The sequence below is a fragment of the Plasmodium knowlesi genome (genome assembly GCF_000006355.2).
Source record: "Plasmodium knowlesi strain H genome assembly, chromosome: 11".
Lineage (NCBI taxonomy): Eukaryota > Apicomplexa > Aconoidasida > Haemosporida > Plasmodiidae > Plasmodium > Plasmodium knowlesi.
Window position 1 is genome coordinate 1,104,651 of NC_011912.2, and position 25,917 is coordinate 1,130,567.

A 25,917-nucleotide genomic window follows, 5' to 3' on the forward strand; every position below is an offset into this window, starting at 1 on the left:
TGAATTTGAAGACACAGAAAAAAAAAAAAAAAAATATATATAGTAATAAACAGAAAGGCAGAGATATGGTAATAATGAAAAATCAACAATAATATGATGATAATGAGTCTCAAAATTAATGAAAGCACGAGTGTTAGCAAAATGGCGGCAAAAATAATTACTTTACAAACTATATAAAAAAAACACAAAATTAATAACATAATTGCAGCATTTCTGTCTCGTCATGATGCTCACTATACTCGCTAGGTACACCTGCACAACATATACATATGCGGTACACACATGCATGCGTACACACGGGCATATATATATATATATATATATATATATATATATGTGGGCTATACATACAAAAAAAAAAAAAAAGAAGAAAAAGAAAAAAAGCTCACATGCATATAACCAAGCATATACATAAACATGCACAATTGCTGTGCCTTAAAAAGGTGAAACATTTTAATTAAAAAAACATTGCAAGAAGCGCAGACATACAAGTATATGCGCGGGTATGCATGCCTATGTGCGTTCCTATCTTTCCATTTGAAGATAGCAATACACATACCCTTACACATATTTTACACATGTATGTATGTGTGGCCGTATGGGGCAAGAGCGCTTTTTTTTTGGAGGACTTGGCTTTTACATAAACAAAATATTTTCTCCGTTTTGGCAATCTTTGTAACAAATTTTTTGCATTTTAATTTGGGTTGGGGTGGCTCGCCGACACGGTTTACCAAACGGGCACAGCGCTAATACGCGCTCACCCCATAATAACGGTCAAGTTGCTCCACGATGGCCACTCTCCCCCCTTTGGCAGAACGACAACGGTATGTTACCCGCACCGTTCATCATACTCAGCTTTAATCGCTGAACCGATAAGCGCTAGCTTCCGGGAAAAACTAAGGAAGAACGGTTTCATCATTTTCAACCGTGTAGGGTGATTGGTTTTTTTTTTTCTTTTTCTCCTTTTTGATACGGAAGATACTAAGGAAGCTCTGGTTGATGCTCTGGTAGGATTGATAAAATTTATTTTTTTTGTTAATTTTGTTTTTCTTGGGAAGGAAATTTTTATTCTGTGATCTATACAGTTTAAGAAATTTCTTTAGTACTTTTTTACAAGTTCTGTGGGATAAGACCCTCTCGCATGCAACGTTATACGACTTGTCACCATTGATATCTCTAACTGAGACATCGGCTCCCCTGGTCATGAGGACATCGGCAATATCGTACAATCCGTAAAAGATGGAATATATTAGGGAAGTTTCTCCATGTATATTGGTAAGGTTGTAATTAATATTTTTTCCTTGATTGAGAATATGATGTGCTAGAATTTCGTTCCTTGTGCGAATGCAAATCATTAGGGGGCACTCGCCATTAATGTTGTCCTTACAGTTTACATCTATGTTATGTGTGAGTAGAAGTTGGACCGCTTTTTCCTGATTTTCCAAACATGCGATATGCAGAGCATTCTGATGGTATTTATTTGTCAGGTTTATATTTACATTATTTTCAAGTAAGAATTTTAAAATTTCTAAATTCCCTTCTTCAGCAGCAGCATGAATTGGCGACAACACATTATTTGAATCCAGCTGATTAATAATTTCCTTCTTCAAGGTGTGTAAATATTTTAATATGTTTAGTCTCTCTAATTTAGATGCCTGGATAAATGGTAGGGACCATAAATTATGTTCCTTCTGTAACAATTGTGGGTACTTCTTCAGCAACAACTGTACAGTTGATAAATCATTCTTAAAGATTGCGCAGGATAGAACTTCCGTTAAAATGTGCCTGTCACAAGGTTTTTCTCCTGCTCCTGCATCAATAAAATGGTTCACCCAAGCCTTATTCAAATTGTACGCAAGCAAAATGGGTGTGAATTTGTTATGGTAGCACCAATTTGGGTTAGCCTTATTTTCTAGTAACAATTGTATAATTTCACTTATGTTATTTTCACAGGCCAGATAAAGAGGGGATTTGTAATCGCGCACGAAGGGACAAATGATATTCAAATTTTCTCCATTTTTTACTAGCGAATTCACGATTGAGAAGTTTTTCTTCTTAATAGCAATGTTGAGGGGGATGTATCCATTTTCTATGTCTATGGGGAAAGTTACATAATAACTGTCGCATGTGTTTCCATATGGACTCACACAGATCGTGTTACAGTTGTCGTTATTTTTTTTGGTTCCTTCCCATGTGGATAAATCTGCATCGTTTGAGGTTTGATTTTCGAGCGAAATTCCCTTATCAATGTGATTTGCCTTTTCGAGAGAGGTACCCTTATCGGGGAAACCTTCTTCTGTTGAAGTTCCTTCCTTGGGGGTATTTTTCTCCATTTCTGTAGCGGGGGGGGGAGATGCATCCTGGCATCGATCGTTCACCCGTGCATCGTTACCACTGTTCATGCCCTCCACAATGGATCCTTCCCGCTCCACCGTAACAGAGCTCTTATAACTATACTGGATGATATTATTCTTCTTCTTCCTCTTCCTCCTCTCTTCTAGCAACACCTCCACGAATTCTTTCGATTCATTTTCACAAGCTATGTATAAGGGGGATTTCCCTAAATAATCCCAAATGTCAATTTTGGCCCCTCCTTTTAATACCAAATAGAAGAGGTATCTATTTTTTTTACTAATGGCTAGCGATATAGGCAAGGTCCAAATGTCAATTCCCCTGTTCTCATCAGTTTCGATGGTTAACGGGGTATTCGAAAGTAATTCACTTCCCTTATCCCTCAGTAGGTATACCAAATTATTGTTCTTATATTTTTCACTCTTACTCAAATCGTACAATTCTTCTTGTATCTTTTTACTTAACTTTACGCAGATTTTTATATTTTCATTTTTTAATGCTACACTATAACCCTTCACGTAAATATCCAGTCCTATACTTTCTAGGAAGCATTTGCTTCCCCATGAGCCGAGGATATCCAAATTGGGTTGTACAAAGTGTGATTGAATATATGGGTCGTCTACAGATATTAAATTTTTATATCCATTGGCAAAAGGGCAATCATCACATTTACACTTGAAATTAATTTCTTCTGTGGTGTATATACAGCTATTTCCATTACAGCGACATTTATTCAAATTTTTCTCTTCATCTTCTTCATCAACTTCGTCGTCTTCGTCGTCCTCGTCCTCATCAAACGTGTTAACATTGTTGTGTAAAATATTCATACAAAAAATATTCTCTGCTGTTAACACCTTGGACTTTTTATTACTTCCATTTTGATTACTTTTTTTGCTTTCATAGAATTTTTTTTTTTCGAATTTTTTTTTTTTTTGATTATTTTTTTCTGACTCGTATACATCCTTTGTTGCATTCTTCTTCTCCTCTTCATCAACACTTACACTATTATTTTCGTGGAATTGCTCATCAGTCTCTTCATCCTCTTCGTACTTTTTGTGACTTCTTCTGTCTCCCTTTATATCACTTGCGTTATTCACCTGTGTGTCCCCGTTGTCACTTCTCCTTTCATTGTCGATCCTTTTCTCATTTCGTTCTTCCTCGCCTTCTCTCACTTTTCGAATTTTTATTTCTTCCTCTACATTTTCGGGGAATCCCTTTTCCTCATTCTTCCTCTTGCTATTTTCATTCTTCTGTTTCCTCCTCTCGCAACAGTTCCTACCTCCATCCGTCAGACTGTTCTGATGAGATTCTCCCATGTGTCCTCTTTCTTCAGCGTTGTAACTGTCATCATCTTCCTCCCTCTTCTGCCACTTGCCATCTCTTTCTTTACATTCCTCCTTCACCCCGCAAGTGCTATTTTCTGGCTCGTATACGATGCTACTCTTCTCGTTGCTGTACGTAGCGGAATATTCACCAGAAAGGAACTCATCAAAAATATCCTTCTTTTCGTGAGCGCCAAAATGTCGAGTACGGCTATGGTGTAGACGATCGTGGTGTGGGTAATAATGGTGGGACTGCTCATGGTGTGCATGATGATGGTGCGAGTGATCATGATGTGCCTGATCATGCTGTATCCGTTCGTGCTGATCCTGGTCGTGCCCTTCATGCGGCTGGGGGGTGTTGCTTCCACTTTGGTTTGGATCTCCAATCGAGCTCTTCCCCCCGTACTTGCCGTGCGTGTGCCCACCGTAGCTGCTACCCATTCCGATACCACTTCCCAGGCCAACTCCGCTGCTAACTACGCTACCTTGTGGCCTTGATGTAGCAGTTGGTACCTGCAGATCATCCTTCCGGCTTTGAGGGGAACTCTTGGCATAAGTGCTATAGTCCGGGTACGGCAAGCCATTTTGCACTTTCGAGGAATAGCCAAAATGCTTGATAGTATTATAAAAGAAATTATTAAAAAGGCTAAAGTTGTTATTCGTTTCAGACTGACTAATGCTGCACTCTGTTTCGCTATTAAGCAAAGACTTGAGTTTTTTCTTCCCACCGATATTTCGGCTACGGTCCTGATCACGACTGCGGCTGTATACATTGTTGCTACAGGTGTTGGTGCACTCATTGGGGTATCCGGCACTACATACACCACTACAGGCAGCGTGGTTATTCCCATGTGCACAGGTCTCTTCTGCGAAATTTGACCTATCCATGCTACTACTACCATCTACACAGCTGTGCAAATTCATGAAATTGTAACTGTGAGTTTCGTTAATAATTCTGCGGTTGCATTCCTCATGAGCAGAAGAAGAAACAATGGAGTTGTCAAAATTCTTCATGGTCTCTAAAGTCTTCCGTAAGTTCTTCAACTTATGGTAAATCAAATGGTTCTGATTGTTAGCTCGATTGATAATAAAATTCGCCATTATGAAAATGGGTTCTAGCCATGCATTGGAGAAGGAACAAATAAAATTGGTAAACACTGGCCACTTATTTTTCCTCAACATAACTGTCAAGGGGGCGCAGGTCAAATATTTGTTCCGAACACATTTTATACTTAACGTTTTCAACGAGGGTAATCTCGTCTGCGCCAAAACTTCTAAAGTTTTATCCGTCAGATGATGACAAAAATCAAAATAAATTTCCTGCAAATTATATATAAATAAATGCTTCGTATTTAACGAATCAAAGTTGTAAATTTGGTTTAGTACATTCGCTACGGTTATGTCTTTTATTAAAGTACACATGGTGAAATCTAGGCAAAGCCTTCTCCTAACCGATCTGTGAATGTGTTTATATATTCTTGGGAAAACATATTCGTACAGCACCCTAGGGTTATACCCCAGATAGCTGTTAAATATTAACCTATTATGCCATACTTTATATTTCCTTCTGTAAAAGAATTTACATGTTTGACTTAAATTTATAATAGTATGCACATCTAAAAATGGTTCAATACATTTAATGTATCTCTTCCATCGTTCGTTTTTCTTCACCGCATTGTTGGTGATAGTGCTTCCATTATTGTATTGATTATACATGTTAAGGTTATTTTCGTTTCCTAAAATTTCGCTCAGGTTCCCTTTCTTCAGAGAGCTATCAATGTTAAAATACGCATCTGAGTTCAGCTTGAACAGATCGTTAATACTTATGCTGTTGGCCTTTTCGACGGTATTTTCCCTCTTCGTCTGGCCACCATTATGCATTAAGATGTCTTTTTCTAATGAATTACTTAAAGAGTTATTTTCCAAAACGTGCATATCATTTATGTCAACAATATTGAGATTATTCTTTTCATTCACGTTGGTAATATTTGCACTGGTGACATTCAAAATGTTTTTTTCTACCCCTGGCGTTGTGTTGGTCCCCCCTCCATGATCATTATTCACACTACACACATCCACAACATTGGTGTTATTCCTTTCGATGATATTTACTGAGCTACTTTTTTTGCTTAATGGACCATTTTTCTGCGGTACCGTTGTCGTGCTGGTAACGTCATTGTTGGAAGTAGTGTCTTCACTCCTGTACTTTTCTCTTTCAATTTCTTCTTCATCTTTTTTATCATCTTCATGTGATATAGACTTAATATTGTTATTGAAAATTAAGTTTAATTTATTTAATATGTACTGGTTTATAACTTCTTCTTTTACTTCATTTCCCTGCGAGGCTGAGTCATTGTCATGTTCAACACTCTTCATGATATATACACTATCTGTTGTATAAGACGACTATTGGAGGGGATTACAGTTTTTCTTCTTTCTGCTCTTCGGCTTCTCTCCTGCGCAACAGAATGCTTTTTCTGTTTTTTTGTGCGCTCTTTGTCGTGCCTCTGTGGTTTGTGCTCCGAGGGATACTCTTTGGTTTCATATTCGGAAGGGTGTTTTTCTTGTGCGTTGATTCTGTTGTGGCGCTACGGTGTCAATGACACGTTGTGAATATCACGGTGTGAGCGTCACGGTGCGAGCGTCACGATGCGAGCGTCACAATGCCCGTTTAAGGTATGTCTCCTATGCGACAAATTTTCGTCCAAGGTGTTTCAAGGCGAACGCACACTTCGCACGCTTCCTATGGTTATACTCGTTCGGCTTGTCCACTTTTGTTAGTATTTTCTTCCCGTCTCCGCAGTGCGCAAATTGCAAAAAAGGAAGAAACTGCACAAATTCCCAAAGCTCTGATGCAAGAGAATATCACGAGGGGGTCGGTTTTCTAAATGGTGCAACTTTTTCATTTACGAGTGTATATATGGTTCTGGTGGTTTGCCCTGATTGAGACGTGCCTGAACCTCAAGCTCAGGTCGCAGCGCTGGGTGCCTGTCCCCGTATGCGTGCGCTTAAGAGGAATACTTCAAATTATGCACACGTGTATTCATACATTTGCACATATGCATATCAATGTGCATACACTTTTGCATATAATGTACTTCTGCACGTGTAAAGGAAATAACTCAAAAAGGAAAATTAATTCTTAAAAATCGTCAACTTTGGAAAAAAAAAAAAAAAAAAAAAAAAAAATTCTGCCTCCTATATATCTGCCTCTTTTTATTACTCACAAAAATGTATGCAATTTTGTTCCAATTCAAATAATGGATTTCTTTCATAAATTGTGCTAAAAAAAAACAACAGCATTAATTTTTTATAACACTTTTTTTTTTTTTTTTTTTTTTAAACACTTCTTATGTACAGGCTTCTTTTACATTTTCGCATATATTTATTTTTATTATTTCTTTTTATTTGTTTTTTTTTTTTTTGTAGAGCATCGAAAAAGCACGTCAAATTTGATCGAGTTTGTAGAAGGGGCCACATGATACGCATATTACGGCCATGTTGGCATATGACAGTTGGCATGTAACATAGGCACAGTTGACAACATTTCCGTTTAAGCGTTTTTTTTTTTTTTTTTTTTTTTTTTTTTTTTAAGCACTTGTGGGGAGCATGCAAAAAAGCTTGAAGCTGTTATTATTGTGCATGTGAAATGTGGCACATATAAAAATGTAGCCATGCCCATCACGTGCATGGAATATTATGGGTGTATGTTAAAGCACATATTGTACAAGCGCGTTTATATAAAAATGTGCCGCGCGTACAATAGTTCATGCATATATAAACGGCCCCATGCGTATAGTATAAATAATCCACTCATATATATATATATGCACGGAGCAGTATATACGTGTATACACTATTCGGAATGTACCCTCCCCTGTTCATATGTTTTGCTGTGGGGTTAGCAAAATTACGTAAGTCATTTGTGCAGCCTATCGGAATGGGCTATATATATAATATATATATATATATATACATATATATATATTCATATATACATATGTGTTATGTATTTTGTTGCCTACCATAAAATAGCGGTATATATGTGCAATGGGCACAGGGCAATAAATCCCCATAGCGTTGCCCGTATTCGCTCGCATATCGCACGTGCGCGTGTCGCATATTTCGTTTCAGGAATTGCCCATCGGTACTGTGCCCCCTGCGCGGGCATGGAAACTCGCACGTGTACTCCGTGTATGAGTGTACGTTAAGGGAACGCGCGTACGGTACAGTACCGTACCGTACAGCAGAGTACATATAAGTACGTGCGCGCAGTACTTATGGATTGTGTACAAAATAATTATGCATATATATATATATATATATTTACATTATACGTATTGGAAATTTATGCGCAAAGCTCGCGTACTCGAAATTCACGTTTTACAAATTCCCACACACGGAAAATTGCTTTAATTTAAATCCATGTACGGGTAATATTTTCCGCCCAAGTTAATTGTTCGTACGTAAACTGCATTTGCGCACGGAAAAGAAGGAAAACTGGGCAAAATGATTAAGCGATTATAAGCGGAGAAGGGCGAAACATCGCAAAGGAAAAGGAAAAAAAGAGGCACCTAAAAAAAAAAAAAAAAAGCGTTCGGCAATATTTCCTTTCCTCAAGTAACACAGCAATATTTTTTCTTCACTTCGTTGCAATTACGTTTTTCACACCTTAGCAGTAATTTTTTTAAAGCATAATTTTGGAACACATTAAAAAATGGAAAATTCCGTCATTCGTTAATGAACAAAACTTGATGACTTCGCTTCGAATAAATGAAGCACATATTAATGTACTATGCCAATTTTGAATTTCACTTAATTTTAATTTTCCCACAATTGGAAAGCTTTTACGCCTTAGACAACACAAATGTGTACGCAGAGGTATACCACAGGCATTTATACGTAAATATGTTTCATATGCGCATTATTATGAATATTTTATTTTACAACATGGGACAACGTACACAATCGTTGACAGACACATGAAAGAGTTTTTCGCACCCGGTGGGGGGAAAGCCTTCTCTTCTTTTTTAACCATCGTGAATTTTGCATTTTAATTTTTTAAAAACTGCAAACGGTGAATTTATACTCCGTTTGGATATAGCAAATTTTGCCAGATGGACTCTCCGCGAAAAAATGACATCGGAGCCATGCAATTAAAAGAGGCTGAACGAGAAGAATGCGAACTGAATCACTGCCAAACATTAATTTCGTGTGAGTGAAATACCTGTCGTGTAATGCCGAGAGGGGATGTTCACCAAACCGAACGCGTACATGTGGATAACCTATTTATTGAGAAAAAAAAAAAAAAAAATGCAGCCACATGTACACCATTATGTACTAGCGCGTTGTATAAGTGTATCCCACGTGAAGTTGACATGATGTTGACGTGAACTTAACGTGACGTTGACATGAAGTTGACATGAGGTTGACATGGCGCAGTTATATAAGCACTTGCTTATTATACCTATATGCTTCCTCGCACAGTTGTATATACAGCCTTTGCCCATTGCATTTATGGGGTAAGTCTTGATGTGTTCATTTTTCTGTTCGTGAACATGGCCGAACGCGAAGTCGTGCGCACGAATGGGAAAAAAGGAAAGTGGGAAAATTAGAACAAGGGGGGTGGTAACAACAAGGCGATTACATAATAGCTAAGTTCTGTGCGCCTCCATGATGTGCTCCCATTTTACGATCGTAAAGAAGTATATACATTATTTTCTGTGTCAGTAGGAAAACCTAAATTGCTGATCATATATTATTCTCTGCATTGTAACTGCCATCGGTCTGTTTCTCCAACGGAAACGCAACGAAAGGTTCATCTGTTTGTCTTCCTCCCGCTATACAAGACATGGCCAAAATAATCATATGTGACAATGTCGTTAGGTCGTTCCCTTTTCTGCTAATTACGATAATTTTTCTTCCTCGCCAGATGGGTTTATTTCGAATCATTTGGATTATTGAATGTGTATTTTTGCAATATGTCACGTGGTGTAGGATTGTCCCAAGCGAGGGAAATTAAAAAATGAAAATACAATACACCTGAACGCGAAGGAAGTATAAGCTTCTCGCAATGTTTATCGTAACTTCTCATTTAAGGGTAAATAAAAAAAGAAAAGGCCGAGTAGCATGTTTCTCCTTTTTAGCAAAGTAGGACCAAACATAGCACAAACTTTTTAATTTTTTTTTTTTTTTTTTTTTAATCCCCCGCGGTAGAAGGGGAAATGCCAAAATCGCATTATGTGGAGTGTAAAGGGAGTCTTTTAAATGTCTTCCACGTGACCCTTTCCTATTCGCAAAAAGGAAAGAGAGATGCAAATCCTACGTTCTCCCTCTTTGTCTTTTTTTTTTTTACATTATATAAGCTCTCACGGTAAGGGGCAACAAGAAAAGAAAAACGATTCGCTTAAATTATTTCTCTTGAACTGAACATCGATAAGAAGAAATAAAAAGTTGAACAAAAGAATTTAAGCATATTCTGTAAAAGGGAAGAATCTGGTTTGTAATTATGGTTTTCAAGTAGAGAATTCACAAAACAAAAGTGTTCCACAAAAATTGCGCCCTCTAAAATAGCTTAGCAGATATATTGTCTTAGTAACTTGTATATATCTACTTGTGCATCCTTTTTATTTGTTCCCACGGGGAAGGAGAGAGTGCCCAATTATGTGTAAGCGCCATTTTCCCGGTACACCCGTGTGATATATATGCTGAGAGTGTGTCCGCCTACCGCCTCGACGCGTCTACATATCACCGCTTCTTTGCTTTACCAAATGGAACGAGAAGTGGACTGCCAAACCGACTCGGTTGACTTATCGGAAGAAATAACAATTTCGGAAAAGCTGAATAGCATCCTCGTGGCTTACACAAAAAATATGATACTCCACAATCCAGCCGAGTCCTCTCAAGATGAACATGTAATAAAAAAAAATATATACGAATGGTCAAAGGAGTACTTTCAAAAGTTATATGAGGAAAAGGGGGGGGACGGAAACAAAGCAGATGATGGTGACTCGCAGACCACTTCGAGTGCTACTCGAATTGATGGTCATTCAGTGAAGGATCAAATTAAGAAAGAAATGGAACGGGTCAATTTTGATATGGGAAACTAGCACAAAGGGGTTATATTCGTCCTATTTATTCGCAAGAAAAAAGGAGCGAAAAGAGGCACATACACATGAGTCCACACATAAGCGAATACATACACATACATAAGCATAGGTTGATTTTTTCCCCTGTCCGTTTGTCCTTACGTCAGGGGAATGGCATCCTTTATAATTTGATATTTATTGCTGGAGAGGTAGTCCTTTAGCTCGGAGCGAGACAACCATGCAAAATCATTTATATGGTCATTGTTGGACAGATCCAAGTTGACGTTGTGGTTAAGGTAATGCGCTCTGTAGTAGAAGATTTTTCTCCCGATAATTTCATTAAACGAAAGAGGAATTTTATATTTTCTTTTTTCAAATGTACAAGGGGAATATCCAATAAAAAATGGCATTTCACATTTTAAATGTTCTGTGCATAAGTGTTGTAAATTTTGTCTGATTGTTAATTCTTTTTTAAAATCCATCAGTGGAAACATCCACTTACCTGTTTTTTTATATTTCACCACTAAGTATAAAAAATTATTTGGTTTCCTCGTAACATTTCTGTAGTTATATTCACTTTCATGATCGTCATCGTACTTTTTTTTTTTTTCATCATTCTCATCTCCATCATTTTTTTTTTTTTTTTTTTTTTTTTTTGCATTTAAAATGCTTTGTATACCTTCTATGGCAAACAAATTTTCAAGGTCGTCATTTTCTGCAGACATCGCTTCTTCACCTAGTATATGGTCAACACCTTTATCTTTTTTTCCTTTTTCGTGCCCCATTTCATCCTCTAAATTGGTGCTCTCAAGGTAGTTTTCCTTCTTCCGATCGTGAAAGGAACTCAAATTATATTTCATGTGTAAAAATTCCTCGTTAATATTCAAATTGTTGTTTGTTTTTTGAAGCCATTTGTCTTTGAAATCTTCGAAATCTTTTTCAAATTCTTCCTGCTCAAAGGTCAGAGGGAATCTGTCTATGCACAGGGCCATTTGTACTTTATACTTTTGGTGTACGAATATTTTGTTTTCCACCCCGGGGGGTATGCTCCCGTGGTCGCTACCACTAACACTGTTGCCAATACAACTGTCAACGGTGTTGCCTCCCTCAGCAGGATCATTGCCTAAATGGTTACTTCCCGCTTTCAAGCCACCCTCGGAGTGTACATACTTTTTATCACTGAGGAAGAGCCCCCCATTGTATTTACCCAAATGGAAGTAACTCCGGTGTGCATTTTTTTTCATAATTCCTCTTTCCGCAATTTTTCGTATCATCTTGTCTTTCTAGCAGAGAATAACTGACGTTTCTCTCTTTTCCTTTTTTCTTCTCTAGCTCAACTTTAGTTCATAATTGTGTCTATGCCAGTCGAAAAAAATATATTACATGGCGAAAAAAAAAATGAATTACATACTTTTTGTGTGATTTTCAAACATATAGGAGCTGCCCGGTTTAATTGTTTCTTGAGATCACCCTGCACACGCGTATGCGATGCCCTTCGCGAGAATTTTTGCGTCCGTTAAGGAGATACAATCTGATTGTACACTTAAAAAGCAAAACACTCGCCTACATCTTGACGCAAAAGAACATATTAGCGTTCACTAATTGGGTGAGTATATACATGGCTGTACGTGTAATTGGATGAACTGTTTTTCTCATAACCCAAATGAACCGCTTCGGCGTGCTTTTTTTTTATATTTTCTGCCACATTTTTTTAAGGGGATTCTTTAAAAAATGGTATTCGTTTCTTTTGTACGCTATTTTAGCACTTTTGCACTTTTATGACGTTTTAGATGTTTTAAGAAGTGGCCCTTCTTTCTTTTATTTCATTGTTTCTTTTTTCCTTTTTCCTTTTTTTTTTTTTTTTTTTTTTTTTTTTTCTCGTGAATGCCATGTAAAAAGTAAAATTTTTATGAACAGGTCAGGCATTTTTCTACACCTCCCCTTGAGGGGCAATCAAATGGATATTTTTCAAAAATGTAGGAAACAGGACATTCCCCTTTTCGAGCATCGATAACATGTTGGGAAGAAAGGTGCACATTCAAAAAAGGAATGAAACAATAAACCCGAAGTTGTGAAATTGTTTTTATATAAGAATATCGATCATTAAAAAAAGGGGACATGTGACTTTACTGGTGTGCCTCTTTAAGGGGCTTAACAAAATTTACTCACAGAACATACCAATTGTGGAAACACGCTAAATAGAACTATCGCCATTATCACAAAGCATTACTCGTCGTGTGAATGCTAAATTTAAAGAAACCTTTCCGCCGAACTTTGAACCACCACGACGCTCTTGCTTCGCACGGATTAAAGCAAAAAAAATGAAAAAAGTATTTTCTGAGTGGCAAATTCCATCACAACGTTTTTAATGCCTTAATTTAAGCTTTTCCAATCAGTCGATCCATTGCATAATTTTAACCCGACACTTTTACCGACACAGTTCGTGTGTTACATGTACAATTAAAACGGCCATTCATTCAACAACAGATTGTTTGTTGTCATGAAAAAATCTTTTTTTTTTTTTTTTTTTTTTTTTGACAATACAAAGCGGGACACACATAATAAAAATAATTACGTAAAAAAGTACGTACAATTAATCATCATATAAAAAACATCTCCATTATTATCCGCTTCTTCGTTTGTTGGATTATTCGTTTATTCTATCCCCTGCTTCGTTTCGTAGAGGGGGGTTTTTCAACGCAGGTGTTCGTGCCCATTTCTCTATATAGCTTGGTGAACTTTGTGCTATCACATCTTAATCCACTTGGACAACTTTCATCAAGTTGGTAGCTCCGGCGACTTCTTCTTTAATACCGTGAATGCATATGACACTATCTCCCACTTTAACTAGGTTCCTCTCTTTGGCAATTTCAATAGCATTTCTGAGGACGTTGTCGGTTCCTTGGAATGATCCCACTTTAATGCACGTGATTCCTCTGTGTACATTCAGGCACCTAACGGTGGAATCAGAAGCGCTAAGAGCTAGGATAGTGCAGCTTGGTTTGTACTTAGCTATCAATCTAGCAGTATATCCTGTCTCGGTTAAGGCTACAATTAAAGCTGCACCGATAGATTCTGCTGTTTCTACGGCTGACCTAGCCACAGCTTCTTGTACACTTATCGGGGTCTGTATGGCACCTACCAATGATTGGTATAACAATTTGTAATCAATGCATGCTTCGGCTTCTAGACAAATCTTCGACATAATTGTTACAGCTTCCACTGGAAACTTTCCACCAGCAGTTTCTCCTGAAAGCATGACACAATCGGTTCCGTCTAACACAGCGTTGGCTACATCTGTCACTTCGGCTCTTGTTGGTCTTGGGTTCTTCGTCATGGATTCTAACATCTGGGTGGCAGTTATGATTGGCTTTCCTTGCAAGTTGCACCTGAAGAAAAAGGCAGTAATGGGTTCAGGCAAGCCGTGAGGAAAAGGGTAAGCATAGTGGAGGCATATCCCAATAAGCGGTAAAACTAAATATACGAAAGGAGAAAAGTGCCATTCGTAAGCGATTTACAAAAAGGGGAGGACGCACACATGCTTTGTACACATATATAGAAAGAAGCCCCCCTTATGCGTGATGAAAATGGATATGATAGGCACACACGATGCATTGTAATCTTAATGTAACACCAAATGATTTTAAATATAAATGAAGCGTAGAACGCTCCAAATATAACCAATCGGCTGACTTATAAGATTGAATCATAAGGGACTCGAACAAAACGTTCGGAATCGTCTATTCGCTCATTTTATGCACCACTTGGAGGGGATAAAATGAATTTGTAATTTTATTTTATCCTTTTATCGTGGGGCAATTGGGTAGCAATTGGTGGGCGGTAATGTGATGGTGCAAGCTTTGTAAGCGGTGTGACAGGCGGGGCATATGCTATTCTTCACAGGTTCGCACTTGGATAAGTGAACATACTACACTGTTCAGATTGCACTGCTCAGTTTGATTTTTCCACACTGGTGCGCCCTCCCCCAAGAAGACGCAGAGCGGTAGGAAGGGAAAATAAACTTACTTGGAAATCATCAGCTTCTGAGCAAGGAAAACTTTCTCCGGAGAAATTTCCATTCCTAAGTCTCCTCTAGCAATCATAATTCCATCAGACTCAGCTAAAATTTTGTCGAAGTTAATAATTCCTTCAATATTCTCTATCTTTGGGATGATTTTAATATGCCTTCCTCTAGGGCCTAGCAAATTCCTAATCATCCTGACATCCTCTGCAGACTGAATAAACGAAGCTGCGATGAAATTACAACCCATGGGGATGGCAAAGTTGAGAATATCATTTTTGTCTTTTTCTCCAATGACTGGTAAGTCGACCTTAACATTTGGCAAATTCATATTTTTCTTTTCTCCAATGGTAGCTGAATTTAGCACTTCGGTTATCACATGGTCATCGTGCGTTTCTAACACTTTACAGCTAACGGATCCATCGGCAATTAGAATAATGTTTCCTTTTTTTACACTCTGTGGCAACTTCTTATATGAACAAGCAATGCAAGTTTCATCCCCGAGGAAATCATAATCAGTAACCAACTTCAATTTGCTTCCTTCCTTTAAATGCGCTTCTTTGTTTTTTAGAAGACCCGTTCTAATTTCGGGGCCTTTCGTATCTAACAACATACCCAATAAGGCGTTTGGCCTCTGCTCCTGGGCCTTCAATACGTTGTTGAAAATTTCCTTGTGATCTTCATGTGATCCATGGGAAAAATTGAATCGGCAAATGTTCATTCCTGTAGGGGCGAAATAATAGAGGATGATCAGGTGGTGCACGGAATGAACAATTTTCAATAAGGAATTAACGGAAGGAGGGGCATCTGCGCCACGCATGTCAGTAGTCGCATCTCATGCATGTGTGAAATGCCCTTCCTTCGAGGTGGATGAACGAACCTGCGTCTATCAACTGCACGAGCGTTTCGACCGACTTGCAAGCTGGGCCCAAAGTACAAACAATGTGCGTTTTTTTGGAGCGTAAATCCACAGTGCTGGGCTCCAGAATTTGCCTCAAGGTTATGTTAGCCGCGCTCTGCAAACTTGCACCGGCGGTGGAGTTTTTAAATTTGAAAGAATTCATTTTGTTAAACTAGGGGGGGATGAGGAGGAGAGTTATCTTCTCAGTTGAAACGCTTAGGCGGTTTGTTAGGGGGCTAAGTTCGCGTATCCTCGACAGGTAATACTTTTCGGTGGGGGGCTGTAGGAGGTGGAAACACAAGAATTCTTTTTTTTTCTACATGTACAAGTATCCATACAGTTGTTATGCGAGTTAAAAAGGGAGAGCACTCCTTTCGCAGTGTGACAAAACTTTTTGCTTCTTTTTCGGATGTATTTTATTACTTACAATGAAAAAATGCTCGACAGATTTAACTACAATTCCTTTAAGTATGCTTAAAAAGGGAGCAGTTAAAAAAATAAAAAATAAAAAATATATATATATATATTTTTTTTTCTCTTTTATAGATATAGATGGGACGAAATAATAGCCTATAAAGTTTTTGTGTATCATTCCTTATGAATAAATAAAATAAATAAATATATACATAAATATTGGGCATAATTTATGAACATAACACCACGTTATAGCCCCGCAGTATATACTCATCTGCATCACAGGATGATATACTCAAAATAGCGTATCCGACGAAGAAAGCGGTACTTAAAGTGCTTACAAAAAAAAAAAAAAAAAAAAAAAAAAGGGGGCGCACTCTCTTCGCATGCATACGCATATAATATATCTTTTACATAAATACATATTATATACATACATTTATGTACTTGCTTCGCGACGCGGTTAGCTGGAAAGGCGTATCTAACGGTATTGCAAGTTAAGTAAAAAGTACCCCGAACGGGTGAGTGATATGAACATGGTTGTTTTTTTATATGCATCTCACGGAGGATTTCAGAACGTAGGCTATCTTAAGGCATAAATGAATATATGTAGATACATATTTTTATTTTACACATAATATGTATGTTGGCGTGATGGGGTAAATATGAATAATTATATTGAGGGGGGGTGGAGTTTTCTTCCCTTCCTCCACTCTCCAGGTGGTGGAGACACATGCACATGTAAATAGAAATATATATGGTGATGACGGTAGAACTTCCATACTGGGGTTTCACCAAGCACAAAATTATCACATATATATGTATTCATATTATTATATATACTACACCTTTACATGTACGTATACTCTCTTCTTTTGGGTGCACGTCTACAGAGAACGGGCCATGAGAAAAGAAGTACCGACACGGAAGGGCGCCTGCCTCTACTTCGAAAACATGATCCACAAATAAAATTTATGCAATGCGATGTGCCGTAGCGAATTTTTGCCTACTCAATATACAAATTAAAGTACGCGCTACCAAAACACCGGGGGCACTTCTCTGTACGCCCCAGGGCAAAAAAATAAAAAATATTCACAGATAGGTTAAGCGCATATATGAATGTATGGTATGAGAGCGCACCTACCTTGGTGGCCGCTATATACATAAAATCCTAGTGAGGAGTATATATTTGCGTGGGGTGCATTTTGTAGGAAGCGTTCCCTCCAAACACACACTCGCCTTTATTATTTGGCACATAACACGTATGTAGGTAGAACCTATATATATGTACGGGTTCTTGACAGGCACGCATTTGCGCAAGAAGGGGTAGAGAGGACAAGCAAAAGAAAAAAAAAAAGAATGTGTGTATGCTATGCGCCCATAAAATAGGGGCGCTAGGAAATTTCAAAAATTAATAAAGATGAATTGTTCGTTAATATGTATTACGTGAATCTTCTTTTTTTTATTTCTCCTTTTTTTTTTTTTTTTTTTTTTTTTTTTTTACGTTCGGAGTGAGGAAAAAATGTGATAACTTCTATCCAACGGGTCGGACGATTGTTACTGCGTTAAGGGAAATATATATGTAACCATACGGGTAACACGAAAAAGGTTTTTATCAGATGGGTATATTTTCATAACATGCTGCAAGCATTTTTAAGAAACTCATTTGGCGTGTTCGCTTGAGGTATTCACGCACATTCTACGAGGAGAAATAAATGAAAAGGGTGAAGAGGGGGTGTGGACTGTTTTATAAATCGGAAGAATCTATGTCCTTGCGCGGCACAACAGTGCGCATATGTAAACATGTAATAATACCAGTCGAAAAAAAATAAAGTGGTATAAAACGTTTCACATACCTGCTTTGGAATTTTTTTTTCCCCCCCCGTGTGTACGGGCAAAGTAGGAATTATGTTTCTTCAACTTTTGAAGTAATTTAAAAGGGGGTGGACTTGGGTTGTACACCGTGGGGTTTAATTTTGTTCTATTAAGGGGTGGTTGAGTTTGTTATTCGTAATTTTTTTTTCTAATCTGGAGTGAGGTGTTTTTAATTCGCTTTACACAAAAGGTTTTTCAAATTTTCTTGAGATGACTGGTATGTTTATTTTTAAGGCTGGCATGAGGTATGTAACGACGGAGGTATTTAAATTGTAAGCTTTTCCTACCATTATATTGTGTGTTTTTTTTTTTTTTTTTTTTTTTTTTTTTTTCTTTTGGAGTGTGATCACTCCGTAGCAAGGCGTGGTGTGTGTATACATTTATGCAAACAAACAGGGGGCTAACTTAAAACATAAAGGGTGATAAAAATGTTGTGTATCTTAGCAGATTGGTCGCTTTCAACCAATTTGGATAATTTTTTTTTTTTTTTTTTCCTTTTTAATCAAACGTACTTTATAGCGCCAGGGGTGAGAAAACGAATTGTAGGCAGGTGGGGAGGCAGTCTTTTCATCACCGCTTGTATGTGGTGAAGAACCAATTTTTATCCCGGTGCCGTTTTTCTTACGTTTATTTAATCCGTCACAAATTGCTAGCTTCGTTTGGAACGCACAACAGAGGATGTACTTTTTCCCTCCACTTTTGCAAATTTCGAAGGGTGTAGAATCTATCGAGCGCTCATCTTTTAGACTTTTCGATGCGTTCGGACAACCTCGATTGTGGAGGTAAATTCTCGAAGGCTCCGTCTCACACTAGGCATAGCCAAATTGTGCTTGTGGCTATGGAGTTGCATTATACATAAGCAGTTACGCGCCAGGAAAAAGCAGTCTACATATGCCTCTTCTCAGCGCCTTGCCAATTTCGCCTGGTATAAAGCCATTTGTGGTTCTATATTTCCCCCCTTTTCTTTTTTAAAGCTTAAATGTACAACAGTTAATTCTGCTTGTCATGTGCGTTCGCGATGTGAACTGTTCTCAGGATGGATTTATTTAGGAAAAAAAAAAAAAAAAAGAAAAAAAAGAAAAACGTGAAAAAGGGCAAAATTGCACAAGACATAATCACGTACGGTAGAGTTACGAGCGGCATTATCGCACATCGGAAAGTTACAACAGGATGTAGTACACCCCCAAAAAAAAAAAAAAGTGCCTCTGAACACGCGCAGCTCGTCTGAAAGTCTCCCTACCTTGACCCCTCCTTTGCTACATACCCCCGCGGTGTACATATATACTTAAGTATATAGACGTATACACTGCATATCGCAGGGAAGGGCACCTTTTACAAGGAGGATAGAGAGGGTTAACGCGGGGTTTTCAATTTTATACACAAACAAGAAGCTCCAGCGAGGCAAAAAGAAGAGTAATTACTCTGCACCGTATTGCGGTAGCTATAAAATGAGAAGGCACAAATGCACCCACTTGACGCGTCTAGACGATACAAAATCGGTTTATGCGCATGACAAAATAACGTGAGATCCCTTTTTTTTTTTTTTTTTTTTACACTGACAATGAGACCCCACAGCTGCAGGAGAAAAACTTAGAAGGAAATGTTGTTTTCCTTCAAAGTCGCTTCCACCAACTTCAACAGGCAGTCCACATTTTTCCCTCCACTAGTGAATCCAGAATAGTGGACAAAGGATAGTCCCGGGATGTTGGAAACCTTTTCCAGTTCCTCACCTTGTAGACCCCTAAAGCTTTTGGGAAAGGGCAATCTAATGGCGAAAGATTCATTCTTCTTGGAAATGGTTCCGCATCTGCATTCCTGATATCTGTCATGGTAAATGCAGAAAAATATTTCATCCTTTATGTTTAGTTGCTCTTCAATGTCATACACATGGTCGTTATAGGGGCAATGTCTATTCAAGAAGATAACTCTTCCGGATGGGTGAAAATTGAATCTGTCCTTTACTGCTTCTAAGGTAATACTTTTCGCTGCGTACCATACATTAGAGTAATAGTCTACAAAGTGCACGAATTCTTCTTTAACAATTTTTGCAGCTGACATAAAGCGTTCGTCGGCATCAACATCAGTTTCCTCTTCAAGAAAATTAGGATTGAATCTATTCACTCGATGTTGTAGGTTAGTATTAATTTGATACTTGGCAACTCCTTCGTACTGATTTATTCCATTATCCAAGGCATCAACAGATTCAATAAAGGCGCTGTATACTTTATCATAAAGTGTATTCACCTTCTCTTCATCTGTTATACCAAATCCTTTTCTAAAAACTTCCTTTCCATAGTGTTTGTAAATTAGTCCTGCACTGCTTAGTCTTATGTCATGCTTGTCATCTAGAGTTCCACTAAATTCTTTCTGGTGATGATCATACCTTTTTTTTTCATGGTTGTATACTCCTCCTACATCAACCACCACGTCACACTTGTCCAGCTTCTGCTGGTCACGGGTTCTAATAATTTTCGCATCCTTATATTCTGGTAAAAACTTTAACATCACGGTGGCTAATATTTCGTCCGTATGGAAACGCCCCGAATGAGTCCCTATAACTTTTTCCATGGATGGCGAACAGAAAAAAATGAACGACGTGAATAGGAATTTTTTCAGTCCCCTTTGTTCCACTTTCCTCCTTCGAGTGGGGTTGCTTTCGAAGATATTTTTTGTCAGCACGTGGTACTTGGCCGTCAGCGCTCTCATAGAAGCTCTGCGCTCCCTTAGCCCCTTAAGCGGTTAGCCGGTTTATCGATTAGTTGTCTGCTACTTGGCGTGCCCGCCAATTGCTGTCGCTTTTTTTCTATTTTTTTCACTTGGTGCCTGTGATCAATTTCGATCGGCAGTACTTTTTTTTGAGTTCTTATTGTTGGGGGTTTTCGTTTGAGTTATTTCTTCTTAAGGGTTCTTTTATTAAGTTTTAAAAAATATATTTTATAGTTTTAAAATTTATTATTTTTTCTTTTTTAAAATTCTGCTTTTCTCTTTCTCGAAAACGTCCTCTTCGATGTATATCATTTTTTAACTTGCCCCATTTAATATGCATACAGTGCTTCCACTTTTTTTCTTCCTTTTTCCCATCTGCTCGATATTTTTGTGGAATCTCACATCACATCTGAATGCATAGGCAGTTGCATGTCATTTTGTGCACTCTGCGTAGCGCCTTTAAACTGGTGGGTAAAAAAGAAGAGAAAAAAAAAAAAAAAAAAAGGTCGCTTCAAAAAGGGTATGTGCGCTTAAAAGGTGGATTTTCTCTTGGCTCACACAAGCAAAGGTGTTTCCACGCTTTTTATTTTTTTCTTAACCGAATGAAATAGGGAGCCTATTTCTTTTCCAAGTAACAGTAGCACAAGGAGGTCCACCCCAGGAGAAAGGGAGGGTGAAAAGAAAGCACAGAAGGATAGCGTAACAATCGATAGTACAAATCGATCACACGAATCATCGGCAGAAGTCGACCTCGGAAAGCCACCTTAGGGAAGAATAAAAGCAAGGCGAACCTGGATTTGTCCATACGGGTAAGAAGTGCACCCCCCCCCCTTTCCTTGACAAGCTCTGCATAAATTAAACTCCTCTTATTTGCATTATTGGGCTCCACACCATATGGGGAAATGTACATTATATCCCCTTGGTGAGATTTACTAGCGCAATTTTTTAGGGCGAACATTTCTGTGTACTTTCATGTACACGACATGTCGATGGGAGCGTTGCATGTTTCCACACACGGTGCGTTTTCCCCCCCGACAGGAACACACAGAAGACGGCCTATACCGCCTTGCCCCTCCGGCAACCATGCACAAGCACATTTTGTATGGCCTTAGCAGCGCGCTGAGCGCGTGGGTGTTAAGGGATCTGGTGATCTGCCTATCAAGTAACTTGAGTTTATCAAACGGAATGCTGATAAATAAATTTATTTGCAGCAAAGATGATTTCCTAAAAAACATCTTTCCAGAAATAAAGTACTGTTTTGATTCACTTGAATTAAAGAAGGGGTTCAATGACTATCACATATATACAAAAGAAAATGAACACCTTGTGGAAACCCTATATGTAGAAAAGTGGAATAATACAAAAAATATGAATGAGCATTTGTATAGTGAGTCTAGTAAAAAGAACTTACATTACTTGAAGAAAAATAACATTTTGTTTTCTCCCTCTTTGTTTGTTTTGCTAAAGCAGTATCCAGGTCGTTATACGCCTGCCTACTTGAGGAATTACTTTGAGTAAACTATGCATATATGTACCTACTTATTTGTTACTATTTTTGTCTGCTTGATTTTTGGGGCAATATGACAATTTTCTTTTTTTTTTTTTTTTTTTTTTTGTATTTTTGCATTTTTTTTCTCTCTCCTGTTATACCAAATGGGGTTATGCCCCCCACACCCTTTGAGCTGTCTATCAAAAATGGGTCAATCTATATAACCTGTGTGCAGGAATACCATTCCTCACCCAATCGGTGGTGTATGCCGCCATTTCGGTGCCCCGCCAACCGAATTGACCGATTAAACCATATTTAGGGCAATCGTATATTTTTTACACATTTAAAAGGACAGGGCGTACTTCCTCTTCGCGCGAATACAGGATAAATTTAACCAAACGGAAGAAAAAAAAAAAAAAAAAAAAAGATTAAAAATTCGCCTCCCCAAGGGGTGCACTATATGGTTTCACATACGTATATGTACGTATGTATGAATCTCTGCGGAGACATGCTTCCCCCCCCCAGAGTGAGCATCGCATGACAAACGGGGTGAGGCCCTCCAAATGGTCCACGGCTAATTCCACCAAAAATTGTTCCCTCGGCATGCGACAAAGTCGCCGCGTGGTCTCAGCACGTACCCCCCCACGACTTAACCCCGTCGGGTGGCCTTCTTCTCGGTTTCTTCCTGATACATGGAAATCTCTGCCGTGAGGGATTTGATGAGTGTCTCTTTCTCGCGGAGCTTCTTGCGTATTTGAGTGACATCCTGCGCATCGGGTTGTTTGGATAGGTTGCCTAGCTGTTGTTGCAGATGTTCGCATTCTTTGGTCTTCAATTGTATTATGCTATTTTTCTTCATAGATTCCTCCGTTTTTTCTATTAACTTTTTTTGTACACATCTAAGTTTCTGTATCAAGTCGAAGGCAGTGGGATCGTTCCCTTCGATGTTTCTCCACCTGTGTATGTTTATTGGTTTTTCCAACTCCTCCGATAACGTTTTAACTCTATTCTGTTCATTGATTAGTTCCTTTTTGAGCGAGTTAATTTGTAGCTTTGTACTGTTTAGTTCTTCCTTGGACACATTGGAAAGATCGGACGAGCATTTTAAGTTTCCAACTTTTTTATTCAAGTTTTTAATTTCTTGCAAATAGTTTTTGCTATCGATGTCCAGTTTATCATGCGATATTTGCAGTAGCTTCAGCTTTTCCTTCAATGTTGCTATATGTTCATTTTTTTCCTTCACTTCGTTGTTTAGGAGATCTTTTTCCTTCTTATTTTGGTTGACACTTTTTTCATAGTTTTTTAATTTGTTATTTAGGCTATTAATTTCAAAGTCTAATTGGTCTATGGTCTTTTTGTCGTGGAGTTGCTTCGTTTTGCTATCTTCATGATGATTTTTCAATTTTTCCATTTGTTCCCTTATTTTTTCACACTGACTTATGGCATTTTTTTTATCCTCCATGGAATCTGCCATTTTTGCTTCTAGATTTTTTTTTTCATTTTTTATCTGTTCCAATTCGTTGTTCTGTATCTTGTGTCTTTCTTCCAGAGTAGACAATTTCTCCTTAATTTCGGTGAGACTTTTATTAGTATTAATTTTTTCGCTTTTAATATTTTCATAAACGGCCTTCTCCTTGGCTAGATCGTTTTTCAACGAATTGATAATTTTAAGGTAAGTCCCAATTTTGCAGTCTTTATTTATCAGCTCGTTGTTACTGTTTATAATTTTACTACTCGTGTTTGATAATTCTTGTATTAGTTTTTCTTTCTGTTTAGCAAGGGATTGTATTTCTTCATTCAATTTGTTTTTTTCTTCTGTGCTCTTTTTCATGTCTTTCTCAAGATTTATGTTGAACATTTTTTCCTTCTTCGCAGATTCTGTACTTTTCTTAATACCTTCGTCTATTTTTTCAATGAGTTTTTTGGTTTGTTCCTTCTCTACCATGAGGTCATTAATTTCTTTTTTCTGATTTTCATACTTGGTTCTGATATCTTCGGTTAGTTTCAGTAAATTTTGAATTTCATATGTGAGTGATTTAACATTAATAGTTAGCGCTTTATTTTCCTTCTGCATCTGTTTTATCTTGAAGCATTCCTGGTCTAGCTTTACCTTCATTTTTGAATTCCCACTTGTGAGGGCATTAATGACGGAGGTGTTGTTGGCAATTTCGTTCTCCTTCATTTTCGCTTCATTCATTAGGAGTTTATTTTTTTTGTTCAAATCGTCTAGCTTTTTCTCCAAGTCGGCATTTTTTTTTAAGTGATCTTTTTGTTTTTTTTCTAGAAAGTCGACCTTTTCGAGAAGGTTAGTCTTACAATTCTGTAGATCTCTATTTTTGTTAATTTGATTTTCCAATAACTTTTGTGTTTTTATCAACTCCTCGTTGATGTAGTTTCTTTCCTCTATTAAAATTTCCGTGTTTTTTTCGATGAGCAATTTGTCCTTGTTATATTCTTCATCTAACTTTTTTTTCTCTTCCAATTCTTTCTTCAAATTATCTATGGTGATGTTCTTCTTTACATTTTCTTTTTTCATCCCATTAAGATTTTCACGCATTTCCATATTTTCATTTTTTAATTCTTTACTGTTCTTTTCTAGGTTGTCAACCTTTAAGAGGATGTGTTCATTTTCCCTCTTGAGCCCTTCAATTTCATTGTTCTTTTTTTCGACCTTGATTTCTAACTCTTCTATATGAGTTTTCAGGGACTCTATGTCTTCCAAATAGTTTTCTCTCTCGGCATTCCACTTGTCTTCCTTCTTCTGATTGCTATCAAATAGGTTATGGAGTTTGTCCGACTCTCCTTGTAAAATTTGGATATTCTTTTTTCCTTCTTCGTAGCATTTTTTAATTTCCTTATTTTTAATTGCGTACATTTCTGTCTTCTCCTTTAGGTCTTTTATATGCTCTTCATTCTCTCTATGTTTTTGTTCATTTGTCTTGATGAACTTTAGCACCCTTTGGAGTTCTTTCTTCAGATATACACCCTCCTTCTTTTTGGTGCTATGTCCCTCATTATTTTTGCATAGGGTGGTTATATTTGTGCTTACATTTGAGAGGAAGCTGATCACCTCTTCTGCGTCGGCGCTGTCGTTTGATTCGTGCTCATCATTTGAAGCGGAGGATGAAGACCCCCCTGAGGGGATTTCCTCATTTTTCGTTTTTTTTTCTCGCCTTTTTTTCTTCCCCCCTTTCGAGGTCTTCATGCCATTTCCCTTTTTTCCCCCCTTGGAGGAAACTTTCCCTTTTTTCTTTTCCTCAGTTACTACGTCCAAGAAGGAAGACTTTACACATACCTCTTTTGTTTCACTGTCGCAGGGGTCACAACGAGGAAGAACTTCATCTGGTATTTCCGCAGGGCATTCGGCACCTGCAGGATCGACATCGGGTTCCATTTTTTTTTATTTTACATAAAGAGGGTTCAGGCTACCCACATTTAGTCTTTCTGTAGAACTGGTGGAATTATCCATATCAGAAGACAACAAAGGGGAACAGCCTCAAAAGAGAAGCATCCTCAAAGAAGAGAGGGGAGATGTCAAAATGGAACAATATGAAAAGAAAATATATATAAAAAAAAAAAAAAAAAAAAAAAAAAAGGAAAGGAAAGCACGCAAGGAGAGTCAACGCGCAGGCATAAGACATTTGCGAACTTGGGTATCACGGAAACTGCGAATCTTCCCAGCAGGACTAGCTCAAAAAAGGACTACGACAAAGGGGGAAAATAGCAAGAAAAATGCAAAAAAAAAAGCA

The 25,917-nt window shown here is 37.8% G+C and overlaps 7 protein-coding genes across 7 annotated transcripts; 2 read left to right on the forward strand and 5 right to left on the reverse strand.

Annotated features, from left to right (window-relative positions):
- Positions 1–896: 896 nt before the first annotated feature.
- On the reverse strand, positions 897–6,050 carry PKNH_1122700 (ankyrin-repeat protein, putative; the record flags this gene model as incomplete). The annotated part of the gene is made up of 1 exon (XM_002261368.1): positions 897–6,050. The coding sequence occupies one exon, from the start codon at positions 6,048–6,050 to the stop codon at positions 897–899; it is 5,154 nt and encodes a 1,717-aa protein (XP_002261404.1).
- Positions 6,051–10,378: 4,328 nt separating this feature from the next.
- PKNH_1122800 (conserved Plasmodium protein, unknown function) lies at positions 10,379–10,783 on the forward strand (the record flags this gene model as incomplete). Its single annotated transcript, XM_002261369.1, has 1 exon — positions 10,379–10,783. One exon carries the CDS (start codon positions 10,379–10,381, stop codon positions 10,781–10,783), a length of 405 nt encoding a protein of 134 aa, XP_002261405.1.
- Positions 10,784–10,920: 137 nt separating this feature from the next.
- PKNH_1122900 (ribosomal protein L46, mitochondrial, putative) lies at positions 10,921–12,036 on the reverse strand (the record flags this gene model as incomplete). Its single annotated transcript, XM_002261370.1, has 1 exon — positions 10,921–12,036. The coding sequence occupies one exon, from the start codon at positions 12,034–12,036 to the stop codon at positions 10,921–10,923; it is 1,116 nt and encodes a 371-aa protein (XP_002261406.1).
- A 1,481-nt stretch (positions 12,037–13,517) lies between these two features.
- On the reverse strand, positions 13,518–15,847 carry PKNH_1123000 (pyruvate kinase, putative; the record flags this gene model as incomplete). The annotated part of the gene is made up of 3 exons (XM_002261371.1): positions 13,518–14,151; positions 14,789–15,506; positions 15,664–15,847. The coding sequence occupies 3 exons, from the start codon at positions 15,845–15,847 to the stop codon at positions 13,518–13,520; spliced, it is 1,536 nt and encodes a 511-aa protein (XP_002261407.1).
- A 3,716-nt stretch (positions 15,848–19,563) lies between these two features.
- Positions 19,564–20,679, reverse strand: PKNH_1123100 (ATPase, putative; the record flags this gene model as incomplete). Its single annotated transcript, XM_002261372.1, has 1 exon — positions 19,564–20,679. The coding sequence occupies one exon, from the start codon at positions 20,677–20,679 to the stop codon at positions 19,564–19,566; it is 1,116 nt and encodes a 371-aa protein (XP_002261408.1).
- Positions 20,680–21,762: 1,083 nt separating this feature from the next.
- PKNH_1123200 (conserved Plasmodium protein, unknown function) lies at positions 21,763–22,197 on the forward strand (the record flags this gene model as incomplete). Its single annotated transcript, XM_002261373.1, has 1 exon — positions 21,763–22,197. The coding sequence occupies one exon, from the start codon at positions 21,763–21,765 to the stop codon at positions 22,195–22,197; it is 435 nt and encodes a 144-aa protein (XP_002261409.1).
- A 620-nt stretch (positions 22,198–22,817) lies between these two features.
- Positions 22,818–25,562, reverse strand: PKNH_1123300 (conserved Plasmodium protein, unknown function; the record flags this gene model as incomplete). Its single annotated transcript, XM_002261374.1, has 1 exon — positions 22,818–25,562. One exon carries the CDS (start codon positions 25,560–25,562, stop codon positions 22,818–22,820), a length of 2,745 nt encoding a protein of 914 aa, XP_002261410.1.
- Between the last annotated feature and the right edge of the window lie 355 nt (positions 25,563–25,917).